Source organism: Emys orbicularis, chromosome 1 (genome assembly GCF_028017835.1).
Source record: "Emys orbicularis isolate rEmyOrb1 chromosome 1, rEmyOrb1.hap1, whole genome shotgun sequence".
Classification (NCBI taxonomy): Eukaryota; Metazoa; Chordata; order Testudines; family Emydidae; genus Emys; species Emys orbicularis.
The window spans coordinates 219,277,461-219,290,188 of record NC_088683.1 but is presented as its reverse complement, the minus strand read 5'-3'; the positions used below and the strand labels follow the sequence as shown (position 1 = coordinate 219,290,188).

At 41.2% G+C, this 12,728-nt stretch overlaps 1 protein-coding gene across 3 annotated transcripts in view; it reads right to left on the bottom strand.

Annotated features, from left to right (window-relative positions):
- Positions 1 to 12,728, bottom strand: part of DMD (dystrophin) — a 1,466,768-nt gene that overhangs the window by 446,340 nt on the left and 1,007,700 nt on the right. For all 3 annotated transcript variants that reach the window (XM_065405744.1, XM_065405758.1, XM_065405751.1), the window contains one exon: positions 12,159 to 12,370. In XM_065405744.1, the coding sequence (XP_065261816.1) occupies positions 12,159 to 12,370 (212 nt within the window). The remainder of the gene's footprint in view (positions 1 to 12,158; positions 12,371 to 12,728) is intronic.

Here is a 12,728-nt window from a genome sequence, read left to right as displayed (position 1 = left end):
TTTTCTGGAAATAGTTTTAAGAAAGCATTTACAATTTTGAACATAATTCTGTGTTAATTTTAATTTTTATCTAGATCTGCTAACTAACAATTCATTCCTCATTAGAAAAGCAGACCAGGAGATTGGAGCATTGGTTGCAATGGGGAACCAAATTCCATATGCTTTTCCTGTTTGTCTGCGTGTCATAACCAACATCTGTAAAACACTGTGTGCATCCATGTCTCCTCCATTATTTGTAATCAAACAGCAGTAACAATACAAATGATCAGCTCTTAGGGCAAGACAGATCTATAGGTTACCAAACATCTTTGACAATGTGAGTGCAAAAGTACGTTATAATTTGCCAAAAACTCTCATGGAAGGATTGTTAGAATCAGTAGCTGGCTGTATAAATTAGAAACTTTCTGCAGAAAATGAAAAGTGAGGCTCGACTTCCTTTTCAAGTGGGAAAAAGCTCCAGGAATATAGATTTTCCTTTCCTCCCAAAGCGATGTTCATGTTGAAATCTGGTTTTGATTAAACTAATAGAGTCGTCACACAAAGCTAATCATAAGTAAGCTATTTTGTCAAGATTGATGTGTGATGGAAATAAGTGTTTATTTAACTTGACATTCAGAAACAACAAACAGAGTGTAGCGATGGCTCACTTTAAAGTTTGCAGGTTCATTCTGGATAAGCTTACAAAAGTTTTGATACTTATCTGAACCATTAAGGGAGTCCCTACTGGGGCTAGTTTCTTCCATCAACACAAAAAAGCTGTAGCTCCTCTTATCTGTTTTGAGCACTGTATGTCCCTCTGACTTGGGAAGAGGAGAATTACAGGTTGTGGCCGCCGTGTCAGGGCTCCTCTAAAGGAAGTAGTCTTTGCACTACTTCAAGTGGGATCTAATATGTTGCCTGTTAGAAGAGCTTCTCTTATTTCTTTAAGGTATACTGGCATTTGGGATGTCTCTATAATATAAGACTCAAAGGGTGTCATAAGATTATAAAATTCAGGAAAACAGGAGATCTCTCTTCATCTAACTTCTGCATTTCAGAGCAGCAGAGAAGCTACCTTGGCTGGGTGAGAGGTTACTACGTCCTGCTATCCTGAAGGTGATCTGTCCTTAGAAACCAGAAGGGCATCAACGTAACTACCTGCCTCCACAAAGAGAACTTGGTTTGCACAGGTAAACAGGTAAAAGGCCGTGGCTGGTAGATAGGGGGAAGAGGAGCCTAATAATCAATTTGTTTTTTAAACCTTCAAAAAGTTGTATTGCAGGATGAGTGAAGGTTCAGGCTACTTTTCAATGTTATCTGAAACAACTGAAGGTTGCCTGGGCATTTTTTCTTAATTCACTCACTCATGACTATGTAGTGTCAAGAAGTCAGAATACCTCATAATTTTAAATACTGTGGGCTGGATTCAGCCCCAGGTCTTACCTGCTTCCACTTATGTTACCCAAAGCATAGGACCAAACACTACTACAATTCCAGGTCCACTGTATCCCCAAACACAGGTGGCATTCACTGGGGAGAAGACACAGCCAAGGCAGCCAGACACATGCTGCTCTGGCAAATCCCATGGGCAGCCTCAGTTAGTGGAGCTACTCCAAAGCTCAGACCACACTAAGTATGCTCTTGCCTGGGCTTATTGTTATTATTTGTAATTGTTCTTTAGATATTTTATATGTGGGTTTTTTTTTATTTTTGCTGCAGACTTTGTCCATCTATTGTACATTTGTAAGAATTTCACCATGCTCATACTTTATTCTTTTTGGAAAATATTTTTCCAGTAGAACAATGTTATAAAGCACTAGCTATCATACATACATAGTTGCTGTTTTCCAACCAAAAATATTGTAGTAGAATATTTTACATTTGCTTTATAGATACAAAAATTACCAAAACAGTCTGTCCACATTGTGGACTAATGGCCTGTAAACCTTCACTTGGAAAATGTGTACCTTTCGCTAGTCCCCTGTGAATTTAAATGACCTTATAAACCCCTCCAAAGCAGGCTTTTTAATGGAAATGCTGACAGACCCATTACAATGCTACTTCCAAAGTGTCGATTCTCACCATTAACTTCAAGACTAATCTATTAAATTCCTGACATTACCAAAGAACAATATCATTCAGAACATAAATGAAGAGTACAGGGGATTCTGTTTGAGGAAACAATTTGCATTTTCCAGTTTACTGGAAATGAGTATTTAATCTTTTCAACAACTTTGAAGAGTGCATGCTTAAGTCATTGCTCCTACTCTATGCTTTTCACAGGGACCGAGAGCAAAGTGTTACAGTGAAAGGTTTATTGTCCAACCTAATAGAGTCCCATTATTTTCTGTCTTACATGACTTGATGTAATGAATTTGTATAATTAAACTAATGGAATACAATTTCTTTCTTCTTTTTTTCCTTTATACTTTCAGGCCCCATTTCTCTTCCATCTACTTTGGAATAAGTAGAAACAAAAAAGTATTCAAAGTGCTTTAATACCTTAATTTCATTATGATATTTGTAAAGCATTCTTCTTATTTCATCTGTATCATCTCTTGAATTTGCTGACTTTATTAAAAGGCTTAAAGAGTTAGGGATGCGCATTAATCATGCTGCTTATGTATATTTTTAATTTTATTTAATTAGAAGACACTACTTGCTATGTTATTAGTGGGAAAGTCTAGGTAATTAAGGGTCCTTAATTAAAAAAAAGTAAGGGCCTTTCTTTTTATCCATGCATTACCAGTGGAATAAAATAAACTGTGCACAGATACAGCAATATGTATGTACAGCACCATCCAATTTGGAGCATGTCACTTTCTGCATTAAATATTTATGTAACCCAGGTCTGGAAAAGCAGACCCACTGCCCACCCCTGAAGGGTGGTGTTATCAATAGCTTGATGTTATCAGCTATTTAGCTGGTCTAGAGAGGTATAACCATTCATCATTGGTCCTCTATTTCAGTTGTTGTGCAGCTGTGGGCATCATCCCTAAAATATTCCACTGCACTTAGAATTGCACATTGTGAACTCTGGTATAATCCATAAAGCAAGACTAAGAGTATATTTTTTTCACCTTATGTAGTTGGTCCATATCTGGAATATTAGGCGGCAGCAAAACAGTTAAGGGTGACATTATAAAGCAAGTGACAAGGTAACTGTTGCACACAGTATGTGACTAAAGGCAAGACTGTCCCTTTCCCGAGGCACTGTGCAGGGAGTAAGGGAGGATAAGGCTACTTTGTTAGTGTGTCCCTGGTAGGAGAGCAGCCTCAGTGGGACTGCTACTACATTTCCTGCACAGGTGAATTGGAAGTGGGCAGGCAGGGGAATAGCCTTGGCACTGCCTGCCCTCCCACACATTGGCCCTCTCACTTAAGATTAGGGTGACCATATTTCCCAAAGGTAAAACGGGACATCACACAGGGCTGGCCTGAACCCTCCCCCACAAGGGGCTGGCCCAAGCCACTTGCCCGAGAACCTCCCCGCCCCCAGGCTGGGGTCACTGGAACCCTGCCTCCCTCGCCCCACAAGAGGCTGTTGCTGAAACCCTGCAAGAGGCCGACATCACCACTCACCTCCATCGCACATTCCTCTGCACCATACTCCACTTGACAAAAGTGAGCATTTGTCCCTTTTGCTTTTGCCAACTGATCAAGTCGGCAAGAGCAAAAGGGACACGTGCCCACTTTTGTCAAAAATTCAGGATGGCTGGGACAGGGCTTAAAAAAAGAGACTGTCCCAACCAAAACAGGATGTATGGTCATCCTACCTAAGATAGTATTGAAGGGCAAGTAAACTTCTACTGGAATAGAGGAGGAACAGATTATCTCTCCTTTGAGCCAAACAGGGAGCAAACTGTGAGTCTCTTTTTTAAACTTTTGAAAATCCCATTCAAAAAATAAAACTAATGCTTTATAGGAATTCTAGCTAGTGTTCTAACCATATGTTTTTATACCATTTGTTATACAAAGAGGAAGAATAAAGGGGGTATTTGTTCTCTTTCACTATTAATTGAAAAATATAACAATGAATGCCGGCAATACCAGTAACAGGTATCAAAGTCTGTCTTATCAACAGAATAGATTACAAGACCAGAAAGGACTACTATTATCATTTATCAACCCCCTGGTATAACAGACCACCAGACTTCACTGAATTAACTCCTATTTGAACTAGAAAAACTATTTAGAAATTAATAAAACAAAAACATTCAACCATGACTTCAGACTTGCCAGTGATGGAGAATCCACAACAACGCTCAGTAAATTATTCCAATTGTTACCCTCACTGGTAAAACTTTGTGCCTTATTTCTAGTCTGAATATGTCTAGCTTCATCTTCCAGGCACTAGAGCTTGTTATACCTTTGTCTTCTAGACTGAAGAGCCCTTCATTATTGTAATTAACATGTAGATACTTCTGTGCTGTGATCAGATCACCCCTTAACTTTTTCTTTGTTAAGATAAACAGATAGAGCTTGTTGAGTCCATCATTATAAGGCTTGTTTTCCAATCTTTTAAACATTCTTGGGGCTCTTCTCTGAACTCTTTGCAATTAATCAACATCCTTCTTAAACTGTGGACCCCTGACCTGGACACAATATTCTCGTGTGGCAAAGCACCTCCTTTGTCTCGCCAGACTTAGCACTTCCCCCTCTGGTGATGGGGGACCTGGGGTAAATCAGCCCCACTCTGGGCAGTTGTTTGCCTCCCCCCTTCTGTACTCCTTTGGCTGTGTTTTCAGGGTACGCCCCACGGTTGGCCTAAGGGGTGATCCTTCACCAAACAAAAAGGAAACAGTCTCAAACAAAAAAGGAGACACCTTTCCCTGCCTCCTCGCTGGGGCAGGGTGTCATCCTGTTGCTTGCCCAGGGTGTCAGTCCTTCCCCTAGCAGGTACTGAGGTTTGGCTGTTCCCGTACGGGAAGGAGCGCAGTCTCTCTGTGACAGTGTACCCCATAAGGCTTTATGGGGAGGGGGTGCTTATAAATGTATGTATGACATAACTGGAATATGTTTTGTGCTGCCTGTGCCAGGTAACATATCTCCGTAAAGGTTATGGTCTACTATATCTATTCATCCTATTTGTACATATATATATCATTTTCTACTTGAGGTTAAGAATATGGGCTGTATGCTTGCTTGGTTTCTAAGTAAGCTTTGGGAGGCATTTGGTCAGCTTCTTTAGGAAGGAATTCGCCAGGTTAAGTACCTGATCAGGAAACACTTGGGGAACAATGCATCTTGGAATGCTCCAATCCACATAAGAAGTCTTCCTGGAGACATGCAAGATACCATGTGGACAATGGCTTCAGCCTGTAAAGACTGAGTCATGCAAGGACATGTGACTTGCCCAGGTGACTCCAGAACTCCATCTTGGAGCTGGACTTTGCATAGGAGGGAGGAGGGGGGTCTCCACCCACAAGAGAGAGTCTATTTAAACCTGGGGGAGACCCCTCCATTTTGTCTTCAGCTGGCTAAAGAAGGACCCTCTCCACCCCCCAAGGATACTTGAAGGAGACTAAAACAAAGGACAGTAACTACAGGGGGTGTGAGTGATTGCTGGACCCAGGCTAAAAGGAGATTAGCCTGTAAAAGGGAGTGCTCTGGAACTGGTGAGGAAATCATCTGTATTTAGTTTGATTAGACATACATTTGCGCATTTTATTTTACTTTGCTTGGTGACTTACTTTGTTCTGTCTGTTACTACTTGGAACCACTTAAATCCTACTGTCTGTATTTAATAAAATCACTTTTTATTTAATAATTTACTCAGAGTATGTATTAATACCTGGGGGAGCAAACAACTGTGCATATCTCTCTATCAGTGTTATAGAGGGCGAACAATTTATGAGTTTGCCCTGCATAAGCTTTATGCAGGGTAAAACGGATTTATCTGGGTTTAGACCCCATTGGGAGTTGGGCATCTGAGTGCTAGAGACAAGCACATTTCTGGGAGCTGTTTTCAGATAAACTTGCAGGTTTGGGACAAGTGATTCAGACCCTGGGTCTGTGTCTGGAGCCAGACTGGAGTGTCTCGCTCAGCAAGACAGGGTGCTGGAGTCCTGAGCTGGCAGGGAAAACAGAAGCAGGGGTAGTCTTTGCACATCAGGTGGCAGCTCCCAAGGGGGTTTCTGTGATCCAACCCGTCACAGTGGGGTGATCCTTCACCAAACAAAAAGGAAACAGTCTCAAACACAAAAGGAGACACCTTTCCCTGCCTCCTCGCTGGGGCAGGGTGTCATCCTGTTGCTTGCCCAGGATGTCAGTCCTTCCCCTAGCAGGTACTGAGGTTTGGCTGTTCCCGTACGGGAAGGAGCAGAGTCTCTCACCCTGGAAAAGCTTGTTTCCCTGCTGCCACTCGCCTGGCAGTAGCTTGTCTCTCTCTCTCCCTTTGCTCTCCCCAGAGGAGGGGTTTTTAAAGGCCTCAGGCAGAACTTAATTGGATTCAGGTGTTCCTAATTGATCTGAGGTAACTCCTTCTCAGCTTCTAGGAAAAAGGGCTTTAACATTCTAGGGCTAATATATCAGCCTTCCAGGACCCTCTTGCAGGAGGTGTTCCCCACCCATCCCATGCCCCGGGCCTCTGGATCTTTTCATCAGGCCCCTGTCCTCTGAGCCTCCCTGGCCACCCCACCCGTATACCTCGAGCTGGCTGCAAGACCTGCAGCCAGTTTGCTTTTGAACTGCGCCACAGGCACATCTGTACACGCTCGTGCTCCATACTCTCCATTTCCTCACCCTGGTGTCCCGCCCTGCCACTAAATGGCAGGACCTAATGTCATCTGTTCAGGGTGAGGAACCCCGGTGGGCCAGCCTATACTCTACCTTGGCCCCATGGCCCACTAGGGATATCGGTTGGCGACTCCTTCATAGAGCCATGAGCCTGGGCGTGTACCTGGTGCGGTTCACCTCTGTTCCCAATACCTGTCCCTTTTGCGGTGTGAGGGAGACCCTGGCGCATGCCTATCTTGAATGCACCGGGCTGAAGCCCCTATTCCTGCTCCTCCAAGATCTCCTCTTATGTTTTTGGCTGCACTCCTCCCCGCACCTTTTTATATATACACACCCTGTCAGTGCCCCCACAAAGTCACGGGACCTCCTCGTCAACTTCCTCTTAGCAATGGCCAAAGTGGACATCTATAACACCAGGGAGAGGATGTTGGCTGAGAGGGTTCTTTGCAACTGTGGGGCCTACTTCCGTTCCTCTCTCCGCTCACGTATCCGGGCAGAGTTCCTCTGGGCAGCGTCCGCTGGCTCCCTTGACACCTTTGAGGAGCAGTGAGTGCTGGCCGGGGTTCTCTGCTCGGTGTCCCCTTCAGGTTCCCTACTTTTGACCCTTTGACCCATATTCATCCTTTTTTTTTTCAGTTGCCCCCTGTAATTATTTGAGGCTCAGGCTCAGTGGATCCTCAGAGGCTGTGGCCGCCCACCTCCCAGAACCCAATATGAGGACCCTCTTGCAGCCATCCAGCCTGACTTTGTCCCACCAGCTATAATTGCACCAATGCCAAATAAACTGGTAAGATAAGCTTCCAACTCCTATTCAATATCCCCATTTATACATGCAAGAAGTACATTAGCCCTTTGGCCACAGCATTGCACTGGGAGCTCAAACTCAGCTAATTACCTACCATGACTCCAAAGTCCTTTTCAGAGTCACAGTTTCCCAGGACAGAGTCCCCAATCCTGTAAGTATGGCCTGCAATCTTTGTTCCTGGATGCATGTCTTTACATTTAGCCTTACTAAAAATGCATATTTTCTTGCATCCAGCCTGCCAAGCAATTCATAGATTTGTAAATTCCAAGGCCAGAAGGGAGCATTATGATCACAGTAATGAACATTAGAAAACATAATCCAAACTATATATATAAAATGATGGGGTCAAAATTAGTTGTTACCACTCAAGAAAGATCTTGGAGTCATTGTGGATAGTTCTCTGAAAACATCCACTCAGTGTGCAGCAGCAGTCAAAAAAAGGTAACAATGTTAAGAAAGGGCTAGATAAAAAGACAGAAAATATCATTCTCTCTATATAACTCCATGGTACGCCCACATCTTGAATACTGCGTGCACCAAAAAAGATATACTGGAATTGGAAAAGGTAAAGAAAAATGCAACAAAAATGATTAGGGATATGGAAAAGCTTCCATATGAGGAGAGATTAATAAGACTGGGACTTTTCAGCTTGGAAAAGAGAAGACTAAGGGGGGATATGATTGAGGTCTAAAATCATGACTGATATGGATAAAGTAAATAAGGAAGTGTTATTTACTCCTTCTCATAACACAGGAACTACGGGACACCAAATAAAATTAATAGGCAGCAGGTTTAAAACAAACAAAAGTAAGTATTTCTTCATATAACGCACAGTCAACCTGTGGAACTCTTTGCCAGAGGATATTGTGAAGGCCAAGACACTAACAGGGTTCAAAAAAGAACTAGATAAATTCATGGAAGATAGCTCCATCAATGGCTATTAGCAAGAATGGACAGGGATGGTGTCACTAGTCTTTGTTTGCCAGAAGCTGGGAATGGGCAACAGGGGATGGATCACTTGATGATTACCTGTTCTGTTCATTCCCTGTGGCACACCTGACATTGGCCACTGTCGGAAGACAGGATACTGGGCTAGATAGACCTTTGGTCTGACCCAGTATGGCCGTTCTTATGTTATCTAATCTGACCTCCTGTGTAATAGAAGCCATAGAACTTCCCTAGAAGAACTGGTAAAGCTTATATTTTAGGAAAACATCCAATCTTGATTTAAAAATTGCCAGTGATAGCAAATCCACCACTAATCTTGATAAGGCACATTTCAGTATTTCAGTGACCTGTTCTCTTCATTATTTACCACTCCCCCAATCTTTGTGTCATCTTCAAATGATTTTATATTGTCTTCAAGATCACAGGTTGAACATGGGCATTAGCTGAACGAAATTCCTCACATTTTCTTATCAACCCTGATTGGAAGGAACCACTTTCTAGAGAGAAAACAAAACTAGTCTCCATATTTATTCAATTAAAACTTTGGTCTCTCTGCCGAGATTGCTACTGTTTTCATTAGATATACACTATTAGTTCAACCTGCTAGGCTAACAAAGCTTACATTCATCATAGAACAATTAACTAATAGGATTAATTTTTGAATTCTAGTGAAAAAGCAGACTCCCATTGCCAATTTACCATGTTTTGGACTCTCCCATACCTAACCCCAGTCCCTGGGATATTATTCTTGAATGGAAAGCCACAGACAGTGTGAAGGGAATTCATTTTGAGTAAGTCACAAAACAATTAACTATGAACTAACTTGAGACTCTTAAGTAAGACTAATTTTTAATTAGGAAATATATTTTAAAAACTCTTGCAACTGGAAATTTAAAAAGGGTATCAATCACGGGGGCAAATCCAGACCTAATTATAGGTTTGGGATATATGTTAGCATAGTAAAAGCAATATTACTGCATGCCTATGTGATGCCATGTGATGTCCCCAATGCAGTTCATTTTTGTCCTTGGTAGGAACAATCTCCACAAAGAGGTCGGATCCAAACTCACTGAAATCAAAGGGAATCTTTCCATTGACTTCGGTGGACTTTGGATTGCGCCCAAGAAATGGGACAGCTGAGCAGACCAGACTCCCTGACACCAAACTCCTCATAGATCTGGTCTGGATGGACCTGCACTCTGGGGGGTCTGGGTATGTCCCAGGCTTGGCTGCCTATTTTCCCATACGTGAATGCACCGAAACAGTAATTTGAATTTTGCTCAGGGTAAAGAATAATGAATCTATTAAAACTGCAAACACAAGAGATTGTGTATATCCTAAAAACACTCAGGCATGGGATATCAAAATGCATGTTAGGACACAGAGACTAAGACTTGGAAGCATTCATTTTGAAGACCAGCTCTATTTCTAGATCCTTCAATTCAGATGCTATTTTATGAAAGAAATCTAAAAATCAGCTAAGCTCAAACAAGATTTCAGGTTTTTTTTTAATTCATGTACACTTAGCTCAGCCAAGCACAAAACAGCTATTGCTGTCACATGTGAGAGGCTTTTATGCAGGATTTGACACAATAGGAATCACAAGGCAGACAAAGATTTGACAGACAAAGATTTGACATCCAAAGACCGGGGGGAGAGAGAAAGAGGGGGAAGGGAACAGAATGACCCTCTCTCACCCAGAGGTGAATTTCCTTTCACTTGTAGGAAGGAGGACAAGCAAAACCAAACAAATGAAAGTAGACTAAGGTGATTGGTGCTGCCTGAGGCTGTAACGCCTCAGGCAATTATATCAGCATGTGGGGAGCGCAAAGTAAAGCAAGGCCCAACTGCAGGTTTGATGATCTGACAGATTTTCATAAAGAAACTATAACACATTTCATAACATTTGTAGATACGGGGTCAAGATGCAAAATTTAGTTCCAGCTCTGGACACTGAATGCTCTGAATTTCAGGGTTATTCAAGATCCAGGTTTTGATTCTCAGCTAGCAATAGTGGAATTTTTCTCTTTTTTGTTTTATTGAAGGAATGGATGAGATTATTAGATGTTCTCTATTCTTGGGGAGGAGGTGGTGAGGAACATTGGAAATTTTACCCCAAAAAGAGAGAGACAAAGGTCTCATGTTTCATCCTGATTTGGAACATAGGAACAATCTGAAATATCAAAAATGATTGCAGGGCAGGAACAGTTTTCTCATCAAGTTCTATTTATACATAAGTATATGCACAAACACCTATAGGTACATATATTTTGTAATTTTCATATAGATATTACAGTTTTGCATTTACCAGTTTGAGTTAAAGATTTATATTCTAAGGGCAGAGTCCTGTAAAGGAAGTATTTAAATTAAATTTTGTATTAAGATATGTAAACTTCTTATAAAGGTAATTCTTGTAAGTCTAATAGCAGGAGGTGCTTGTGAGAAATGCTTGTAAGAAATGAAAAATGTGGCACTCTATTTGTAAAATAGCTGTTTCCATTAGTCTTAATTGCCTACGTACTTTGTATTTGAGGTGGAGAATGTTAAAAAAAAATTACTTAAGAACTTGTTCACACAATTTATTCAACTAACGTTTCCCTCCTCCCTTACACCTTTGCAGTTAGGAAACTTACTTTGAGGCTTATTTGTAAGCCAAACACTGGTCAGAAGCCAGCATTCTATCTCCAGAAAGAGACAATGACAAATGTGTCTCCTCTCTGCTGAATGACAGTAGTGTACATAAACTCTAATTCTTTCCAATACATTAGTGAGTGATTGCCTTTATTTATAATAATCCATCCATCTCAGGCAATGACCCTTAATCTCAGATGAGAAAATTTAACCAGTTACTAGCCCTAAAACAAACAAGAAAATGAAGGATTTCTGGTGTTTTCGTACTTCCACAGGGCAAATTAAAATCCAGTGTTTATGTACTTCAAAAGTATAGGATGGGAGAGATTGATTTAAAAAAATGGATGTTAATGTTAGTTAGACTGACATTTCTGGAAAGTGAAATCTTCTATTTATGTGGACCAGGACAATTTAAAAGAGGGGTGTGTGTGTGTGTGTGTGTGTGTGTGTGTGTGTGTGTGTGTGTGTGTGTGTGTGTGTGTGTGTGTGTGTGTGTGTGTGTGTGTGTGTGTTGGGGGTGGAGGTGAGGGGAGGCGCTAAGCTTTTACCAGAAAGCTAGATATTACCAGTTTGAGCAGATGTTCTCTATATTTATTTCTGGGAATATCGCTAGAACCAGCCATGGCCTACCCTCAAATATACATCTAAAAGACTTAAAAACAACAACAACAACAAAAAACCACTTTGCCTACTGTCCCAAAAGAACAGGTACAACTAGTTAGCAGCAGTTCAAAGAGTGACTGGTGAAAGAGCATTCTCCAGTATCACCCAGCCCTTGGTATCTCTGCTAATTAGGGCCTATTGTGGTCGGGAGATTTATGTGATGTCATTTTTAGAATTTAGAAGCCAATAGAATTTTTTTTATTAGCAGGAATGGAGGGAGTATTTGGGCTGGGGAATCACCTGGTTTGTGGCTACATTTTTTGGTCCGAGTTACCCAATTTTGAAAGTATTTTTTCATCAGTCAACTACTGAAATAAGTAGAAATGTTTTCATCAGACATTTCAATATTTTGATTTTTCATCTTCAATACAAATTCTCTATCTTCAATAATAACCTTAAGTTCGGTGTTCTGCTTTTTCAGAGCTTCCACAGTATAGGAAATCTCCTTCCATGACTCAAGCTTGACTTTGGCCCGTTCTAGAACCTGCTCAGCTTCTTGTTTGGCTTCCAACCATTGTGTTGAATCCTTTAACATTTCATGTAGCTGCTGCCTGCGGCTTTGAAGGTGTCCCTGTACTTCGTCCCACTGGCTCTGGATCTTTTCAACTGGTGAAAAACAAATGCAAACAAAAAAAATGACTTATTCAAGATGAAGGGTTTAAAAAAAAAAAAAAGCAGTTATTGAAATATTTAAGTAACGTTTCTCATTGCAAACAACAATTTTCAGCTGTAACTAAATTTGGTTTATTAAAAGAGAACAAGTAACGGTTGGTAGGGCACAGTATGGTACACAGCGTGGGTCCTGATGCATATGTAGCCAGAAATGTCAGCTTTTTGTCTCAATAATGATGTAAAGAATACTCAAACAGGGTCACACTGATGAAAAAGAAACAGTTCTCATTCATTCATACCAAGCCAAATCAAGCTAGCATTTTTGATGAGATGTCCTATGGGGACTTCTATA